Source organism: Caretta caretta, chromosome 1 (assembly GCF_965140235.1).
Source record: "Caretta caretta isolate rCarCar2 chromosome 1, rCarCar1.hap1, whole genome shotgun sequence".
Taxonomy (NCBI): Eukaryota; Metazoa; Chordata; order Testudines; family Cheloniidae; genus Caretta; species Caretta caretta.
In genome coordinates, this window is record NC_134206.1 from 61,163,232 (window position 1) to 61,184,609 (window position 21,378).

Below are 21,378 nucleotides of genomic sequence, written 5' to 3' on the forward strand. Positions count from 1 at the left end.
GTTTCATTTGGCCTCCTTCTGCGACCTTCCCATATGAACCCGGTATGATCAACTAATAGGTGATAGTTTACAAAAAATGAGAAACTGTTCAGCTCAGGAAATGGGATTAAAACAATTCTGAAACAGAGAAAGACTATATTTAAATTTGCCAGATTAAAATGAATTCCCTTCAATGAAGATTCAGCGTAGCTCAAATTCCATTCTGTATCAATGGCAGAAAACATGACAGCACTGTGAAGTGCACATGAAGTACCTGCAATAGTGAGCCTTCGGAAATTACAGTAAATCAGTGTATAAAAATTGTATACATGGACACCCACACATAATAATGAAAAGATTGGGACTGTTTAGTTTAGAGAGAAGATAAATAAGAGGACATAACAGAGTTACACAAAATTAATTAATGATATACGGAAAGTAAATCCAACTGACCTATTTAACCTCCCTCATAATACAAGACTAAGAGGATATTTAATTTAACTGAAGGATAAACTTAGAACTGATAAAAAAAATCATTTTTTTTTAAAATGCATAATTAACCAGCAGAGCTCTCTCTCTCTCTCCAATGTGAATTACAGGATGGATTCTACAGATGAAGTAACATTTTCAAAACCTTCTGAATGACTTTCAATTAGGTAGGCTCGTAAGTACCACTTCCACAAATATTACCTATTACTTTTCCTAGCAATATTTCCCATTTTAAGTATAAGGTTTCTCTGTGAAGCCTTTACTATTTCTATAACTTGAAAAATCTTTTCAATTTTGGTTTGGAAGGAAACTCCTGCTAGCATTAAAATGATCCACAATTTTCATTGCCTGTGTTCTTTGATCACCCGCAGAAGCCACTTAGGATGATCAGAAAGTTGCACTCCATTTAATTAAAATAGCCCTATGGAGTTTTCAGACTCTTACTGGAAGGATGAACTTTATCTATGGCTGAAGATACTTAAGTTCAAAGCTGATTGCACAGAGTTACAAAGGGTTCTCTCAAAACTGGGTGACTTGGCAACTTAAAAGACAGATGAAATTCAATGTTGATAAATACAAAAATAATACACATTAGAAAACTTAATCCCAACTACACATACAAAATGATGGGGTCTAAATTAGAGGTTATCACTCAAGAAAGAGATCTTGGAGTCATCATGGATAGTTCTCTGAAAATATCTGCTCAGTGTGCAGGGGCAGACAAAAAAACTAATCATGTTAGGAAGCACCAAGGAAAGGGGATAGATAATGAGACAGAAAATATCATGTAATACCACTATGTAAATCCATGGTACACCTACACCTTGAATACTTTGTGCAATTATGGTTGCCCCATCCCAAAAAAGGTATATTAAAATTGGAAAAAGAACAGAGAAGGACAACAAGAATGATTATGGACAATATTCCATATCCCTATGAGAAAAGATGAAAAAGACTGGGACTGTTCATCTTAGAAAAGAGACAACTAAGGGGCAATATGATAGAGGTCTAAAAAATCATGAGTGATGTGGAGAAAGTGAATAGGAAAGTGTTATTTACTCTTTCACATAACACAAGAACCAGGGTCACCGAATGAAATTAATAGGCAGCAGGTTTAAAACAAACATAAGAGAGTATTTCATCCCACAACCCACAGTCAACCTGTGGAACTTGCTGCCAGGGGATGTTGAAGGTCAAATGTATAACTGGGTTCAAAAACAAATTAGGTAAGTTCATGTAGGATAAGTCTATCAGTGGCTATTAGACAAGATGATCAGGGATGCAACCCCATGCTCTGGGTGTCCCTAAATCTCTGATTGCTAGAAGCTTGGACTGGACACCCAGGGATGGATCACTGGATAAACTGCTGCATTCTGTTCATTCCCTCTGAAGCATCTGGCATTGGCCACTGTCGGACGACAGGATACTGGGCTAGTCGGACCATTGGTCTGACCCACTGTGACCATTCTCATGTTCTTAAATGTGCTCACCACATAATGGAACAGTACAGCATAAGGTATTATTGGCACTCATTTTGGGCAGTCTGCACCACCATTTAGTATGATCATCCTACCCATGCCAACGAAAACCTTGAAACCACATCTTTGTGTATTTCTTTTTATTTTCTATATTACAGTTTAACATCTATGTATATGCACAAATTTAGATATATTTATATACACTATATATACATTATAGCAGAGATTTTCAAATTGGGAGGCGTGCCCCCCCCCAGGGGGGTGCAGAGGAATGTTCGGGTGGGGATCAGGGAGGGAGCACCACCTGCACCCTTTGACTCATTTCTTTTTGTCTGGGTTGGGGGGAACAACCAAAAACTGTAAAGGGGAAGCTCAGCTCAAAAAGTTTGAAAACTGCTGCACTACACACTCTGTTATACCTAAATCCAATTTTAAACCCTAAACAAAATCAGGCAAATAAAATAGTTTTACTTTTTAGAAAATAATCTGGATCTTACCAGGAAAGGAGATAAAATATCAAAACAAGACATTACAGACTCATTGATAATAAAAAGAGATATACCTACCTTTTCAGTTTCATATAATTTTCACTAGCTGCAGGTCTGCATTCAGCACGTTGAACCACTATTCCTTCCAATGAAAGTTTGTCTTGAATAGAAAGAAACACTTTATTATAAAACACAGACTTGTACATCATTCACCTTTTCAACTACTGTCTTACTATTTATGCTCAGAGTTTAGAAAACATAATATAAATCCTTTTGTCTGGTACTATTCAGCTATTTAGAGAGCTGAAGAATGATACACTTGATATCCGTACCTTGTGTGAAACAGAACTTCTGTTCCATTCCTAGCTCTCCCACAGATCTCTTATGTGATATTGGGCAAGTCACTGACACCAAAGTTTTCACTAGTGGCCAACAGGAGCTCCAGGCCCACAGCATCTGTCAAAAATTAGACCCAGAGGATGCATCTACACTGCAAATAAAAACCTGCAGCTAGCCCACACCAACTGACTCGGATTCATGGGACTCGGGCTACAGGGTTGTTTAATTGCAGTGTAAACCTTCAGGCTCGGGCTGCAGCCCGAGATCTGGGACCCATCTCGCAGGGTCCTAACACCCAGGTTCCAGCTCAAGGCCAAATATCTGTACCACAATTATACAGCTCCTTAGCCCAAGCCCTGCAAGATCGAGTCAGCTAGCATGGGCCAGCCATGGGTTTTTAACTGCAGTGTAGAAATACTGTAAGTGTCTTAGGATGAGCGCCCAATCACTGAGGCACCCAAAATCAGTGGACACACTTCTACAAAACTTTTGGCCTTACTCTGCCTAACTTCCTCATCTATAGAAAGGGCATAATACTTCCCTACCCTACATGGGTGTTGTGAAGGCATATTCATTAAATATTTATACGGCACTATGATACTATGACAAATTTTAAAATGCTGTATTAAGTGCAGCATATGAATGGTATGCAGTAAATAAGGCATGCAGCTGCACATGGAATGGTGAGGATAAAAAGAAATACTGGACAGTTATCTAATTCCATAAGCACCATGATATACAGGCTGGCCTTGGTGGCAGAACACAACAAAACCTCAGCTTTCACCTCATCAATCATTTCTATTTTTTAAACCTCAATTTTATACATGTAAAGCACACACACCTCTACTTATATCACTATTTCTCTGCCCCCCTCCCCCCCATTTCCTTTGCATTTCAGAATGTGAACTCCTTCAGGTAGGGACTGTTTTCATTTATATCTTTTATCGGGCAAGGATAGAGTAAATAATGTAGAAAGTATATAGCAACATCAGGTATATAGATTTAACAACCCATGTGGCGCCAGACTGTCCCCTCTTCAGGAGGGGTTCCAGAAAACTCTGATATAGGAACATCAGGGAGTTTTCTGGGCAAAAATTCCTTGGATGGGAAGGGTTTGAGAGCCTCCAAGCCTCACAGAACCAGAGGAGCTGCCAACACAGGAGCTGTGCTGCTTAGACTACTAACTCACCACACTTACACTACCTCCCACTTCCCCACACAAGCATGGAAAAGCTGTACAGCATCAAAGGGATTAACTGTGCTGGAGTAGAATTGAAGCAGCAGTCACCAGAAAAGTGGTACTATGTCTTCTTACCAATTTGAATCCTGGGCCAAAGTTGTTTCAGATACTTGTGTGTTAACTCACAAATTTCTAGAACATAGTTCTCTATTTTTAATCTTCTAAAATAATGAAACAATCCCCTTTCCAAAAAGAAATGTAACAGAACAAAGTTAAAACTAACACTGTTTATTTTAAACCTGTAAAAAAACAGATTGTACTGTAAGTTTACCTTCCTCAGTTGTCAACTGTAATAAACTCTGTGTTCTCTACCCAGCTGTCTGCAACACACAGCCACTTGGTGCTTTGGTGGCAACAAGCTATTGTCCGGAGCAATAGCAATGACTGACAAAGCAATGCAGTGGCACTTTCCAATTGTGGGAAATGAAAAATGACTCAAATCCCCAAAGTAGTACTGTACAGAAAGCAAACATAGGTGACTACATCTAGAATATCCTTAAAATACCACCCTCCTAACTATGTCCTTTTCACTCCAATGCTCCCTACTGCAGGTAGACAGCACAATACATCCAAATACACCCTCTGTTTGGACAGCCCATCCAAACACCAGATGTAATAGGATATGGTAAGGACAGAATTTTACTCTCAGCTCTGAGTGTCCTAACTTTGATGTATCAAGCCAAACTCATTCCTTTGGAAGAACATCTGAAAATAAGGGTAAGGTCACCTCACCGCCCCCCAGCCTCGATAGCCTGAAGAATCACTAACTTGTCTTTGCTTTAGGGCACTGCAGTGCCACCATCCCATTCAGATGGCACTGATGATAAAAAAAAATGCTTAGAGGGATTTTAAGCAACACAGGCTACTCTCTTTCTAAGTATACTACATCTGTTGTTTTTTCAGTGCCTTGCTGACTGAATTATTTTTTACTGAAACCTAAAAATCTAACTCTGATCTCCCTAATGACACTGCAGAGAACAATCATCTGACGCCAGGCATTTAACATGGTTGCATTTATACTTTTTGCTTTGCTTAAGGAATGAATTAAATCCTTCAAAAGAACAATAAAGTAGAATTTGGCTTTTCTGACAGTTCTGTGCATGGAGAGCTGAGGCTGTATGGCGGGTGAGTGAACTACGGGCTCGGGGAGGATAGTTCCCGGCCCAGCCCACCCCTTCCTTATGAAGCCCCCCACCCACCCACCCAAAGCTCATCGCCCGCCCAGCCCCCTTCCCCCCCCCCAAACACAGTAACTTGTGTTTAGCTAAAGCATAACTACAGAAAGGCACCCAGTCTTGATCTGAGGACATCAAGAAAAGGAGCATCCTCTACTTCCTTTGGTAGTTTGTTTCAGTGGTTATTCACCCTCATTGTTAAAAATCTGAGCCTAATTTTTAATTTGAATTTGACTGGCTTCAGCTTCCAGCAATTAGTGGTTGTTATGCCCTTATCCACTAGGTTAAAAAGCCCTTCAGTACTCAGAATGTTCTCCCCCTGAAGGTGATTGCACACTGTAATCAAGTCACCTCTCAATCTTTTTAATAAGCTAGACCACTGGTTCTCAATCAGTACACTGAGGTCTTCTAGGGAGTACATCAATTCATCTAGATATTTGCCTAGTTTTACAACAGGCTATATAAAAAGCACTAGCAAAGTCAGTACAAACTAAAATTTCATACAGTGACTTGTTTATACTGCTCTATATACTAGACACGGAAAAGTACAATATTTATATTCCAGTTCATTTATTTTATAATTATATGGTAAAAATGAGAAAGTAACCACTTTTTCAGTAATAGTGGGCTGTGACACTTTTATATTTTTATGTCTGATTTTGTAAGCAAGTAGTTTTTAAGTGAGGTGAAACTTGGAGTACACAAGACAAATCAGACTCCTGAAAGGGGTACAGTAGTCTAGAAAGGTTGAGAGCCACTGAGCTAGACGGACTGAGCTCTGCAAGCTCTCAGCCTAAGGCATTTTCATGGCTCCTCTCTACATCCTCTCCAATTTTTCAACATCCTTTTTAAAGTGTGAACCAGAAAGGGATGTAGTATTCCAGTATCAGTTTTGTCACTGCTACGTATAGAGGTAAAATCAGCTTCCAACTCCTACTCACTGCTCCCGTTTATACATCGTAGGATCGCTTTAGCCTATTTTCTCCCACAGTATTGCATTGGGAGCTCATACTGAGTTTCCCTGTCCACTCTGGCCTCTAAATGCTTTTCAGAGTCATTGCTTTCCAGGACACAGTCCCCTCACTGTGTATATCTGGCCTGCATTCCTTATTTCTAAATACATCACTTTGCATTTGGCTGTATTAAAATGCATTTTCTTTGAATGGGCCCCGTTTACCAAGCATTACAAACTGCTCTGTATGACAGGTGTCCTTGCCATTACTTACCACTCCATCAGTCTTCATATCATCTGTATGTTTTATCAGCAGTGATTTTATATTTACTTCCAGATAACTGATTAAAAATTGAACAGCATCAGGCCTAGTATGACCCTTCTGCAACCCCCATTCAGTGATGACTCCGCATTGACAACTACTTTGGGATCTGTAAGCTAACCAGTTCTTAATCCATTTAATGTATACTTTATTGATATAGCATAGTGTTAATTCGTTATCTGAAATGTCATGTAGTACTAAGTCAAACGCCTTACAAAGTAAAAGCATATTAAATCAACGTAATTACCTTTATCAACTACACTTTTAATCTCAAAAAATGAATTCAGAATTGACAGGACCCATTTTCTATAAAACCACGCCGAATGGTATTAATTATATTCCTATCTTTTCATTCTTCATTGATTAAATCCAATTTCTGCTTTTCCATTATTTCACACAGGATTGATGTCAGGCTAACCAGTATACAGTTACATAAGTCATCCTGCTTGCCCTTTTTGAATATTATCATTTTTCCAGTCTTCTGATTTTTCCCAGTCTTCTAAGATTTATTATAAATTAACATTAGTGGGCCAAAGATCTCCTCAGCCAACTCTTTTATAACTCCTGCGTGCAAGTTATACAGACCTGCGGATTTTAAAATGTTTATAGATTCATAGATATTTAGGCCAGAAGGGACCATTATGATCATCTAGTCTGACCTTCTGCACAATGCAGGCCACAGAATTTCACCCACCACTCCTAAAAAAGACCTCACACCTATATCTGTGCTATTGAAGTCCTCAAATTGTAGTTTGAAGACCTCAAGGAGCAGAGAATCCTCCAGCAAGTGACCCGTGCCCCATGCTACAGAGGAAGGCGAAAAACCTCCAGGGCCTTCCAATCTACCCTGGAGGAAAATTCCTTCCCGACCCCAAATATGGCGATCAGCTAAACCCTGAGCATATGGGCAAGATTCATCAGCCAGATACTACAGAAAATTCTTTCCCGGGTAACTTGGATCTTACCCCATCTAAAAACCCATCACAGGCCATTGGGCCTATTTACCATGAACATTTAATTACCAAAACCATGTTATCCCATCATACCATCTCCTCCATAAACTTATCGAGTTTAATCTTAAAGCAAGATAGATCTTTTGCCCCCACTACTTCCCTCGGAAGGCTATTCCAAAACTTCACTCCTCTGATGGTTAGAAACCTTCGTCTAATTTCTAATCTAAATTTCCTAGTGGCCAGTTTATATCCATTTGTTCTTGTGTCCACATTGGTACTGAGTTTAAATAATTCCTCTCCCTCTCTGATATTTATCCCTCTGATATATTTATAGAGAGCAATCATATCTCCCCTCAACCTTCTTTTAGTTAGGCTAAACAAGCCAAGCTCCCTGAGTCTCCTTTCATAAGACAAGTTTTCCATTCCTCGGATCATCCCAGTAGCCCTTCTCTGTACCTGTTCCAGTTTGAATTCATCCTTAAACATGGGAGACCAGAACTGCACACAGTATTCCAGGTGAGGTCTCACCAGTGCCTTATATAACGGTACTAAAACCTCCTTATCCCTACTGGAAATACCTCTCCTGATGCATCCCAAGATGACATTAGCTTTTTTCACAGCCATATCACATTGGCAGCTCATAGTCATCCTATGATCAACCAATACTCCAAGGTCCTTTTCCTCCTCTGTTACTTCTAGTTGATGTGTCCCTAGCTTATAACTAAATTTCTTGTTATTAATCCCTAAATGCATGACCTTACACTTCTCACTATTAAATTTCATCCTATTCCTATTACTCCAGTTTACAAGGTCATCCAGATCCTCCTGTAGGGTATCCCTGTCCTTCTCTAAATTAGCAATACCTCCCAGCTTTGTATCATCTGCAAACTTTATTAGCACACTCCCACTTTTTGTGCCCAGGTCAGTAATAAAAAGATTAAATAAGATTGGTCCCAAAACTGATCCTTGAGGAACTCCACTGGTAACCTCCCTCCAACTTGACAGTTCACCTTTCAGTAGGACCCGTTGTAGTCTCCCCTTTAACCAATTCCCTATCCACCTTTCAATTTTCCTATTGATGCTCATCTTATCCAATTTAACTAATAATTCCCCATGTGGCACAGTATCAAACGCCTTACTAAAATCTAAGTAAATTAGATCCACTGCGTTTCCTTTATCTAAAAAATCTGTTACTCTCTCAAAGAAGGAGATCAGGTTGGTTTGGCACGATCTACCTTTTGTAAAACCATGTTGTATTTTGTCCCATTTACCATTGACTTCAATGTCCTTAACTACCTTCTCCTTCAAAATTTTTTCCAAGACCTTGCATACTACAGATGTCAAACTAACAGGCCTATAATTACTTGGATCACTTTTTTTCCCTTTCTTAAAAATAGGAACTATGTTAGCAATTCTCCAATCATACGGTACAACCCCTGAGTTTACAGATTCATTAAAAATTCTTGCTAATGGGCTTGCAATTTCTTGTGCCAATTCTTTTAATATTCTTGGATGAAGATTATCTGGGCCCCCCGATTTAGTCCCATTAAGCTGTTTGAGTTATACCTAGTAGATGTTGTCTAACATCCTCCTCAGCAAGCATGTATTATGAACAGCTCAAGAAAGATCAGCTTCTATCTGGCTTTATCCAGAACAGACTAATAGATCTGCTCTTGGCTTTCAGTTTAAAAACAGAAAATTTTAGGCCCTTGAAAAAGCCTCTTTTAAAATGCTTACACACTACCATAATGAGCCCACCTCACTGCCTACACATGAAAGCCCTGGTAAAGCTTTCCAGGCTGGACATGCAGCAGACTGCTATGTCCGAGTCCCAACACAGTGGATCTATGTGCTTTTAAGCTTCCCTTGGTCTGGATTAGGCTTCAGCACTCTTTCCTTGGCCTCTCTGGCACAATACCTGGGCACAGGCTCTCTGTTTGTTACACCTTAACATAAATGGACAGCTACTTTAGGTTAGGGGTTCTCAACCTGGGTGTACACAGAGGTCTTACAGTAGGTACATCAACTCAACTAGGTTTCTGCCTAGCTTTAGAACAAATGGCATAAAAAGCACTAGCAAAGTCAGTGAAAACTAGAATTTCATATGACTGGTTCATACTGCTCTATATACTATAGACTGAAATGTAGTACAATATTTGTATTCCAATTGATTTATTTTATATTTATCTGGTAAAAATGAGAAAGTACGCAATATTTCAGTAATAGTGTGCTATGACACTTTTGTATTTTTACATCTGATTTTGAAAGCAAGTAGTTTAAGTGAGGTGAAACTTGGGGGCTGTAAGACAAATCAGACTCCTGAAAGGGGTACAGTAGTCTGGAAAGGTTGAGAACCACTACTCTTGGTCACCAAAACCCTGTGCTGACCCTCAAGACACCCCAGTTGCTTAAGCCCACCCATTCTCAGAACTCCAACACTGTGGGCACTCTGCTTTACAGTTTCCGTTTAGGATCACATGATAGGTGAAGAACATAACCCAGATACTTTGAAAAGGTTACAAAAGTTATCACTCTTTAGACAACACAAGAAATATACAGATCTAGGCAGACCACCACCAGGTCTATAGAACATCCCTGCCTGAGCTTCCTCACCACTCTGGCGAGTTCTTTGGACTTGGGTTGGTATTTCTAGAGAGTCCAGGATCCTTCCTCTCCCCCAGCCCATGGCTTCTCATCTGGAACTTACAATCTCTCTGGTCTCTTCTCCTTCCCCCTCTAAAATGTCAGTCAGAGACCTTTTTCTTTTATAACCTCCAGTCCCCTTTGTCCAGTGATGCCCTAAGCCAAGCCTCATCAGGTGTTTTATGTCCAACAGCAAGTGACCCACTGCTCAGTTACCAAGCCCGTCTGGGCAGTCTGGTCCTTCTGGGGCAATAGCCAACTCTGTCCAAGAGTGCTTCTATGTGAATAGAGGACTACAAAGGTTTAACAACCCTCCATTGTTAGCCCTGTGTCATCATCCTTTGGAATTTCAGTCCAACATGGAGGTAAAAAAAAATAGAAGGCAGACAAGCCCCACATTCAAAATGGAATTTGTAGTTTGACAACGATATATAGAGTTCACAATTTCAAAGTGGAATAAATAAGCTGTATGATTCCCCAAACAGCCACAACTTATATTAAGGAATATTGTTTTAACTCCCCATTCTTTCACTAACAAAGCAAAATCTTCACTAACTGCATTCCACAATGGACTACATATATCCTGAAGGGGAAATCCTCTTGGGGCAGATGTATAGCACCTATAATACTGCCAAAGCCACTGTCCAGAGGGCAAAGTCTGAAACTTCTCTCTCTCGTGCTCTCTTGGGAATTGTAACACTCCTAAATTAAGATGTCTGCTAGAGAGCTGGATAAAGCCTGCAGCAGCAAAGATGCACCACCCTCCCCATATTCCTTCGGATGGAAGAATGTGATGACAGTTCCTGCTCCCTTTCTGACCCTTTAGCTGTCTACAACCACCAAAGATACCATATATATAATAACCTCATATTGAGGAGGGTTTTAAGTTTTCTTTATTAATAATTTCCTGAATATTGAGCATTAGATATTGCAATCTTAATAATGCATTAAAGCTTGTCTTTTTAGTTTAATACCTCTTTGCCTATACCCTTTTCTTTGCTTTAAAGGAAAAAAAAGGAGGAAAAATTGTGAGCTATTTGGCTTTCCTAGTTTACAAGCACTGCATACCTACCAATGAGCTTGTTCTGGAAGCAATGGATTCGTGGTGCTTTAGATGGTATAAACTCCTTACTCTGGTGTGCAGCAGGTATACCACATTTACAAGATCCACCTCGCGTTGTACTGAAGGCATTATAGGGGGACTGTTGCCACATTATAGTTAAGACTGAGATGAACTTACTGTTTAACAGCTGATCTTCCAAAGGGCTTGTCTACACAGAGTTATTCAGGAATAGCTGTCCCTGAATAGCTCCATGTATAGACAAGCCCTAAGTACTCTAATACAAAAAGAAAAGGAGTACTTGTGGCACCTTAGAGACTAACCAATTTATTTGAGCATAAGCTTTCGTGAGCTACAGCTCACTTCATCGGATGCATACTGTGGAAACTGCAGAAGATCTTTTATACACACAAAGCATGAAAAAATACGTCCCCCCACCCCACTCTCCTGCTGGCAATAGCCTATCCAAAGTGATCTCTCTCCTCACAATGTGCATGACAATCAAGGTGGGCCATTTGTGCTGGAAATGGCCCACCTTGACTATCATACACACTGCAAGGAGAGTGACCACCCCAGATAAGCCATTACCAGCAGGAGAGTGGGATGGGAGGAGGCATTGTTTCATGGTCTCTGTGCATATAATAAAAAGAAAAGGAGTACTATAGCTATATAGTACAACAGCTATAGAACGGGAGATCCAGGATATGTTACAGATGGGTGTAATCCGCCCCTCTGAAAGTGCATGGGCATCTCCAGTGGTTCTAGTTCCCAAACCAGATGGGGAAATACGTTTTTGTGTGGACTACCGTAAGCTAAATGCTGTAACTCGCCCAGACAACTATCCAATGCCACGCACAGATGAACTATTAGAGAAACTGGGACGGGCCCAGTTCATCTCTACCTTGGACTTAACCAAGGGGTACTGGCAGGTACCGCTAGATGAATCTGCCAAGGAAAGGTCAGCCTTCACCACACATCTCGGGCTGTATGAATTTAATGTACTCCCTTTCGGGCTGCGAAATGCACCCGCCACTTTCCAAAGACTTGTAGATGGTCTCCTAGCGGGATTAGGAGAATATGCAGTCGCCTACCTTGACGATGTGGCCATATTTTCAGATTCCTGGGCAGACTACCTGGAACATCTACAAAAAGTCCTTGAGCGCATAAGGGAAGCAGGACTAACTGTTAAGGCTAAGAAGTGTCAAATAGGCCTAAACAGAGTGACTTACCTTGGACACCAGGTGGGTCAAGGAACTATCAGCCCCCTACAGGCCAAAGTGGATGCTATCCAAAAGTGGCCTGTCCCAAAGTCAAAGAAACAGGTTCAATCCTTCTTAGGCTTGGCCGGTTATTACAGACGATTTGTACCGCACTACAGCCAAATCGCTGCCCCACTGACAGACCTAACCAAAAAGAAACAGCCAAATGCTTTTCAGTGGACCGAAAAGTGTCAGAAGGCCTTTAACAAGCTTAAAGTGACACTCATGTCTGACCCTGTACTAAGGGCCCCAGACTTTGACAAACCGTTCCTAGTAACCACAGATGCGTCCGAGCGTGGTGTGGGAGCAGTTTTAATGCAGAAAGGACCTGATCAAGAATTCCACCCTGTAGCGTTTCTCAGCAAAAAACTGTCTGAGAGGGAAAGCAACTGGTCAGTCACTGAAAAAGAATGTTACGCCATTGTCTACGCTCTGGAAAAGCTACGCCCATATGTTTGGGGACGGCGTTTCCACCTGCAAACCGACCATGCTGCACTGAAGTGGCTTCACACCGTCAAGGAAACTAACAAAAAACTTCTTCGGTGGAGTTTAGCTCTCCAAGATTTTGATTTCGACATCCAACACATCTTAGGAGCTTCTAACAAAGTGGCTGATGCACTCTCCCGTGAAAGTTTCCCAGAATCAACTGGTTAAAATCGTCCTTGAGATGTGGAAAATATTGTGAGTCTTTATGTACTTGGTAGTATATTTAGAGATGCATGTGTCTTATTAACTCTGTTTTTCCTAGAGCTCCAGGAAGAAATCCCAGCCAGTGTTTCACCCTAGCTGACATTTGGGGGGCGTGTCATAAATATAAAGGGAAGGGTAAACCCCTTTGAAATCCCTCCTGGCCAGGGGAAAGCTCCTCTCACCTGTAAAGGGTTAAGAAGCTAAAGGTAACCTCGCTGGCACCTGACCAAAATGACCAATGAGGAGACAAGATACTTTCAAAAGCTGGGAGGAGGGAGAGAAACAAAGGGTCTGGGTCTGTCTGTATGCTGGGTCTTTGCCGGGGATAGACCAGGAATGGAATCTTAGAACTTTTAGAAAGTAATCTAGCTAGGTATGTGTTAGATTATGATTTCTTTAAATGGCTGAGAAAAGAACTGTGCTGAATAGAATAACTATTTCTGTCTGTGTATCTTTTTTGTAACTTAAGGTTTTGCCTAGAGGGGTTCTCTATGTTTTTGAATCTAATTACCCTGTAAGATATCTACCATCCTGATTTTACAGGGGGGATTTCTTCATTTCTATTTACTTCTATTTTTATTAAAGGTCTTCTTGTAAGAAACTGAATGCTTTTTCATTGTTCTCAGATCCAAGGGTTTGGGTCTGTGGTCACCTATGCAAATTGGTGAGGCTTTTTATCCAACATTCCCCAGGAAAGGGGGGGTGCAAGTGTTGGGAGGATTGTTCATTGTTCTTAAGATCCAAGGGGCTGGGTCTGTAGTCACCTAGGCAAATTGGTGAGGCTTTTTACCAAACCTTGTCCAGGAAGTGGGGTGCAAGGTTTTGGGAAGTATTTTGGGGGGAAGGACGCGTCCAAACAGCTCTTCCCCAGTAACCAGTATTAGTTTGGTGGTGGTAGCGGCCAGTCCAAGGACAACGGGTGGAATATTTTGTACCTTGGGGAAGTTTTGACCTAAGCTGGTAAAGATAAGCTTAGGAGGTTTTTCATGCAGGTCCCCACATCTGTACCCTAGAGTTCAGAGTGGGGGAGGAACCTTGACATGGTGGATGGGCTATTACCAGCAGGACAGTGGGGTGGGAGGAGGTATTGTTTCATATTCTCTGTGTATATATAAAGTCTGCTGCAGTTTCCACGATACGCATCCGATGAAGTGAGCTGTAGCTCACGAAAGCTCATGCTCAAATAAATTGGTTAGTCTCTAAGGTGCCACAAGTACTCCTTTTCTTTTTATTATATACACAGAGACCATGAAACAATGCCTCCTCCCATCCCACTCTCCTGCTGGTAATGGCTTATCTGGGGTGGTCACTCTCCTTGCAGTGTGTATGATAGTCAAGGTGGGCCATTTCCAGCACAAATGGCCCACCTTGATTGTCATGCACATTGTGAGGAGAGAGATCACTTTGGATAGGCTATTGCCAGCAGGAGAGTGGGGTGGGGGGACATATTTTTTCATGCTTTGTGTGTATAAAAGATCTTCTGCAGTTTCCACAGTATGCATCCGATGAAGTGAGCTGTAGCTCACGAAAGCTCATGCTCAAATAAATTGGTTAGTCTCTAAGGTGCCACAAGTCCTCCTTTTCTTTTTGCGAATACAGACTAACACGGCTGTTACTCTGAAACTACTCTAATACACACACACATGCTCAGATTGTCTTGAAAACGGCAGTACCTCACCAGAGTTCATGGTGGGTTAGTGATGCAAATTTAGGCCAGTCTACACTAACAAGCTTACAGCGGCACAACTGTACCGATGCAGCTGTGCCGCTGTAAGGCTGGTTGTGTAGCCATTTTATGCCGATAGAAGAGAGCTCTCCCATCGACATAAAACCTTCTCAATGAGCGGCAGTAGCTATGTCAGCGGGTGAAGCTCTTCCACAGACATAGCTCTATGCACACTATCACTTATGCCGGCGAAACTTATGACTCCCGTGTGTGTGTTTTTTTCACACCTCTGAGCGACATAAGTTTTGCCAGCATAAGTATTAGTGTAGACATGGCCTTAGAGTGATTTGGTTGAGTGATTCCCAGGACACAGCACCCTTAAAAAAAAGGAACTGAATAAAATTGTCTGGTTCTTCTAACTTTTATTTTTGCACACACCTGGGGTTCAAACTATTGCATTGATTCACCTCAAGCTGATATCACCTGATTGGGTTTGAACTCAACTAGTCCAGCACACACTGCCATGATGAAAAGCAATATTTAATAGTTAAGTGTTAAAGTTAGCTGTACAAAGTGGCTAGAATCTGGGTGATGTACTACAGACCATGATAAGCACATGAATCATGAGAGAGACTCGTTCTTGTGAAGAGCAAGAGTGTATACCGGAACACCTGCCAGAACAGCTCAGGCAACACGCTGTCGTCATTGAACCTAGCAAGCTCAACGCCTCTCCCCAGCAGTTTCCTGAAAATGTCTATGGACATTACTACACTTTGCCATTCATTCTGTTTTGGGGAAGGGGTTCCTTTGTCAAGTTTTGCCTTGTCTAAGAGTAGATATTTCTAAGTGTTCTACAATCCACATGGATTCTCAAACTACCATAAAATTTTCTGTTCCATATTAGGGCCAAGTCTAGCTAGTAGGGCACATTTGGTCAAAGAGCTCCTTAGATACACCTCTCCCAACAAGAAGCTGATTTTAATAACCTAAGTGCTCTAAAATACAGGCACACAGTGAGATTATTATTTATTTTTATTACCACAGTACTGAGGAGCCTTAGGTATGAAATAGGGCCCATTGTGCTAGGTATTGTAAAAACAGAACAAAACAAAACGACAGTCCCCACCCCAAAGAGCTTTCAAACTTGTTTGGAACACTGGTGTGCCACAACAGGATTTTGTGTACTTTGGGAGAGGGGGAAGGAGAACACTAATTGAGATGAACAGTGCAGTTTGCACTTCTCAGAACTGGATGTCAGGCTGCATTCACCTCCATGAAATGTTCTCATTCACCTGAGAGCATCCCACTGAGATGTACGGGCCACTTCATTGCAATGCTCCTGTGCTGCCGAGGATTGTGCAGAGACCTGTTCCCTAGCCCCTGAATTAGCTAAGGAGGCTGGAGCTCGCCTCCGGCTTGTATATGATACCTTAACAACCTAATGATTACCACCTTCCCTCCTCCACATGACCCGTCAGCCCAAGGGGCATGAAAGGCCGAACAGGTAGCTGAAAGACAGGAAGGTGTTCCCAGGAAAACCACTCATTCCGCCCTCAATCATGCCCACCTCACTGTCACCACTTCCTCAAAAAAAACACTGTCCAAAAAACTTTAACAACACATGGTTCAGACTGACCAGCAGTGATCTGTACCCTTAGAATGTCAAATGAACCTATGCCTGGATCTCTGAAAACCAGGAAACACATTGTTTAGGTAACGTCTCTCTCACCACACAATCTTAACTCAGTCTCCTTTTGGCGATGTCTCAAGTCCCTGTGAGAGATTATAGGGTTGTACCTTTCCCAGGCAGTGTGGAAAGTACACACCAGTAGTGTGCGGAAACACTTAGGCCTCATGTTCACTGTAATCAAGATCACGTGTAGGTCAGAATTAGTGGACGTGAGCTAGCTAGGCATGACCTTCACGCAACCAATTCACTTACTCCAGACAAAGCACCAAAGAGTTGCTCAATATCAATAGCTATTCAATCCTTGTCCGAGTTATTCTTTCTCAGACTTCACCTTAGGTTAGCCCCAACTGAGGGTCATGGTGCACTGTGAAGCATGCCATCACACTGCTAGAATGCTTCAGGGAAATAGCACAGCACAGAGTATACAGGTTACTGTATGAATGCCAGTGTAGATATGGGTTTTGTGCTGGGCACTGAGAATATGCAAGAGTTAGACTGGGGTGAAGCACTCTTACATTCCCCTATTTCTTGATATGCCCAGTGGAATGTCAACTTCCAGAGGTCACAGTCATTCTAGTGGTCCTAAAACCCTACAGACATCATCAGAAACTCTTTCATAAACACTTGGATTTTTGTGCCAAGAAGGGCCATTGTGCTCATCCAGTTTGATCTCCTGAATATCACAGCCCAGGGGAAAAAAAAAAAAAAGATCCCTGATTCCTCTAGCTGCAGCTGCTCCTCTGCTTAGATGGCAGTTTGATATCTAGCAACTTGCTGCAACCAATTTCTGCATCAATACAACTACATCTAATTCAGTAAGGAGTGTCTGAAGAATGGCATAACGCTGTGTTGAGAACAAACACCACAAAAAATTGCAGATTTTGTGGACAAGTAAGGTATGGTTTTGTTGAACTGCCTATTGCCAACTGCAAGGGGGCAGAGTTAAGGTTGCGTGGGGGTATGGTGTGGAAGACTAACTCTTTTACGCAATTTTCATAAGTTTAAGGATAGGCACACTGGACATTCACCTTGAGTCAGCAGCTGAACCTGTAAATTCCTGTATCTAGACACATTCACATTCTCTTTCTCCTCCCACTCCTTCGCCCCCACTCCTGGGGATGGCAGCTAACAGCTTGCTGGCATTTTTTACTCTCTAAACAGCTGAAGAGATTTAGCCTGACCTTTCAAAAATATTTAACTATAGCCAAACCTGGAAAACTTCAGCCCCAAACACAGAGGTTTCAGAAGATGAGCATAGGAAGCTAAGGAATGGATACTGTTTTGCCGCTGCCCTGTCCTAAATGTATACAGCTCGATTTGCCACGAAGGATTTCAAAGTCCTTTACAAATCTGGGCTTTCTTTGGAAATCTCCCATCCAGCAGTGATCCAGCTTAGCTTCAAAGAGATGACAAGATCACCATGCAAGATAGAATGACGCCAGTGTCAATCAAAGGGTTTATCAATTACCACTACGATTCTTACAGTTGGTTATAAGATTAAAACCCACATCAAACTTGAACAAATCAAATGGAGTCTGACAGTTGACTATTAACTGGATTTGAGCAAAAGTCTCCCACAGTGGCAAAATATTATCCATAAAGCTTATGTCAAAAATACATCACCTATTTTTCTCTCTCTCCAAATACCTCTATTAACTCTTACTGCCATAAGAGTTGATTTTCAAAAGATTAGTATATTCAAGTTATTAAATTATTAAAATCTCTTCAAATTGAAGTGATACTAAACACAATGAGGGCATCAAAGTGTTAAATTTAAACACTGACTTTGTAATGCCTGATACACAAAGTCTAATTAATAAAATAATGCTCAATATGTTATACATAGCAGCAGACAAAAGATTTAGAAGAGCAGCTCTGTGGACTGGGGATATTGAAGTATGGGGGCAACAAGTAGAATCAGCATGTTATTTACATCAACAGGCACACAGTCATATTAATCAATAAAAAAATCACATCATTAAAGCAACGTTTCTACAATATCTATAAGTAATTGCTAATATATCTATTGGGAGTAGTATGAAGATAGTCTTAACATAAACAGAGGTATAGATAATCCTTTTCACAAAAGGACAATTGACTTTGTTGTTAACAGGCCAAAGCAATAGACATCTGCTTGTAGACTAAAAAATACATTATTAAAAAAAAAAATCTGAATCTCGGATTTCCATGTTCAGGCTAAGATAAGTGTTAAATCTCTACCTTGCTTTGGAATGCATGCTGCATACACTACCCTCCATCTCCTGCACACTCCCTAAAGAAATACACAAAGGTTTGTTCAGCTTTCCTTTTCCTCTCCCCAGCTGCAAATGTTTAAAGGGGAAAACCTTTTTTAAAAAGGTAATTTCAAAAGAACCTTTAATCTCAGCTTCATACAGAGAAATGAGACAGCCATTTGATTCAAGTATACTTTGTCAATGTTTTCTCCCTTACTGAAGTGTTGCTAAGCTATAGTGTTATGTGATATTCAAAGATTTCTATAGGCACACTGGCCCTTTGTTCCGCACGGCAACAGAATTGTTTTGATTAAATGTAAGATAATCTGTGAAATCTAACATTGATTATTTTAAAATTACCAATACCAGTAATAAATGTGCCTTTTCTCTACAATAGTTTTTAATCTATGGTAAAGAGAGACTTTTTAATATCAAAAGGATACAAAATCTAATAAAGGCTATATTTTTTGCCTCGCTGAGGGTAGCTGAGTCAACAAAAAATGATAGTTTCACTATATGCTAAACCAGTTAGATCAGAAATGCTTTATAATACCACTCTGAAACATTTTCTGATCAAATTTTAAGCCACTGTGTGTTTCATACATAAGGTATACACACACAATCCTCTGTTTTCAGCTATCTTCCATTAAATAGGTGAAGTACTTCAAACAGTAACACAATTTGCTTTTTGTAAAGGTATCATATAAAACCAAAAATACCGAAAAAAAGGAAACAAAGCTACCACTACAACATTCTCAGTGCTAACCATTCTTCAGCAATTCCACATTATAAACACATTTTTAAAGTAAATATTAAAATTTAACTGGTCAGTAAAAAGGTATTGTCCATTCTGCACAGAGTAATTCAAAATGCTATTTTTAAATAATTTAAACCTACCAGACTTCAAAGAAAATAATTAAAACAGCTTTTACATCCATCCTCTTCCCTTACACAGTTAAATGCAAATTCTCCTTACAGCCATACTCCTGATATCTCAGGGCATACATAGCTGATACGCCACCTACTGCAAAACTGAGCTGACAATCCATGCAATGCTAGCAGCACTTCCATTCCATCACCGTGCTGGAGCCGAATAAAGGTGCTTTTAAAATATCTCTTTTCAAGCACACAAGAACAAGGCAAGATAGCTGTCTTTTTAACTTGGCTTTAAGAATGGAGCGAAAAATAAACAGAAGAGAAAAGGAACATGAAGAAAAGCACATCAACTCTGAGGGTACTGAAGAAAGCAAGAACTGTAAAATGCCTCTGATTACTCTCAATGTTGGTGGATACCTGTACATTACACAAAAACAAACACTAACCAAGTACCCAGACTCTTTTCTTGAAGGTGTGATAAATGGAAAAATCGTCTGTCCATTTGATGCAGATGGCCATTATTTCATAGACAGGGATGGACTCCTTTTCAGGCACATTCTGAACTTCCTACGAAATGGAGAACTTCTTCTACCAGAGGGGTTTCGAGAAAATCAACTTTTGGCACAAGAAGCAGATTTTTTTCAGCTTAAGATGTTAGCTGATGCAGTGAAATCAAGGTGGGAGAAAGAACAGACAGCATCCAGAGAGACTACTTTCCTGGAAATAACTGATAGCCACGACCGTTCACAAGGTCTTAGGATCTTTTGTAATGCTCCTGATTTCATAGCAAAAATCAAATCTCGCATTGTTCTGGTGTCAAAAAGCAGGCTGGATGGATTTCCAGAGGAGTTTTCAATATCTTCAAATATTATTCAATTCAAATACTTCATAAAGTCAGAAAATGGTACACGACTTGTACTGAAGGAAGACAACACCTTTGTCTGCACCCTGGAAACTCTTAAGTTTGAGGCTATAATGATGGCTTTAAAATGTGGATTTAGACTGCTGACCAGTCTGGATTGTTCCAAAGGGTCAATTGTTCACAGCGATGCACTTCATTTTATCAAGTAATTACTTCTATCACCAGACAAAGGCAACAAGCACGCAGCCAGTAAACCTCATTAAACTGCAGCATCCAGACATCACAAATAATGTATCTAACTAGCCCTGTACCACAGAGCTCTGCTGCTAATGAATTAATGTGAGCTAATGGTATGTAAATTCCATAATGACATTCATCTCTGGGTTATTTAGGCTGAACAAGTATCTTATGTTTAAATTTAATAAAAATGCCTGCTAAACATTGTAAATACAGATTGAGTGCTGCTACTATTTGCATATATTTTTCCTTCACGTTGTCTTTCACCCAGAGAGTCTAGCTGAAATGGTTTGTGTACTTGTGTGATTAACATGCATACACCTTATTGTTCAGTTGAACAGTGGTGAAAGTATTTTCATATAATATGCAAGCTTGAAACATGTTTTGCTTATGACAAAATTCACACTGGATTTTAACTGGAATAAAACATTTTGAGTGTTCATTACAGTTTCTGCAAATCTATTCAAAGCTGAATTATACTGAAATTACAACAACAGAAGACTGCAAAAGGCTGTAAAAGCCAACAATTTGATTTTAAAATTAAACAGATTTCAGAGCTCATGTATTGGAATCATCAAATTTACAACTACATCATTCATTTGCTGAGAATCCCTGAAAAAATGCCTCCAATAACAAAAGCCAAATAATGCTAGTTTAATTTACTTCACTTTTTATTACAGGAAATATGTGAATGCATAAAGGTAGGTAGAGCACTAGATATATTTCAAAAGTATATATTTTGAATG

The 21,378-nt window shown here is 40.4% G+C and overlaps 2 protein-coding genes across 3 annotated transcripts in view; one reads left to right on the plus strand and one right to left on the minus strand.

The window, feature by feature from the left end:
* Positions 1-21,378, minus strand: part of GTF2F2 (general transcription factor IIF subunit 2) — a 131,805-nt gene that overhangs the window by 71,241 nt on the left and 39,186 nt on the right. For both annotated transcript variants that reach the window (XM_048850723.2, XM_048850712.2), the window contains one exon: positions 2,513-2,594. In XM_048850723.2, the coding sequence (XP_048706680.1) occupies positions 2,513-2,594 (82 nt within the window). The remainder of the gene's footprint in view (positions 1-2,512; positions 2,595-21,378) is intronic.
* Positions 19,651-21,074, plus strand: KCTD4 (potassium channel tetramerization domain containing 4). The gene has a single exon (XM_048850739.2). It carries the CDS (start codon positions 19,831-19,833, stop codon positions 20,602-20,604), a length of 774 nt encoding a protein of 257 aa, XP_048706696.1. The 5' UTR covers positions 19,651-19,830; the 3' UTR covers positions 20,605-21,074.

Excerpts from the sequence above, each read along its gene's own strand:
- KCTD4 (XM_048850739.2), top strand. The coding sequence starts at position 19,831 with ATGGAGCGAAAAATAAACAGAAGAGAAAAGGAACATGAAGAAAAGCAC.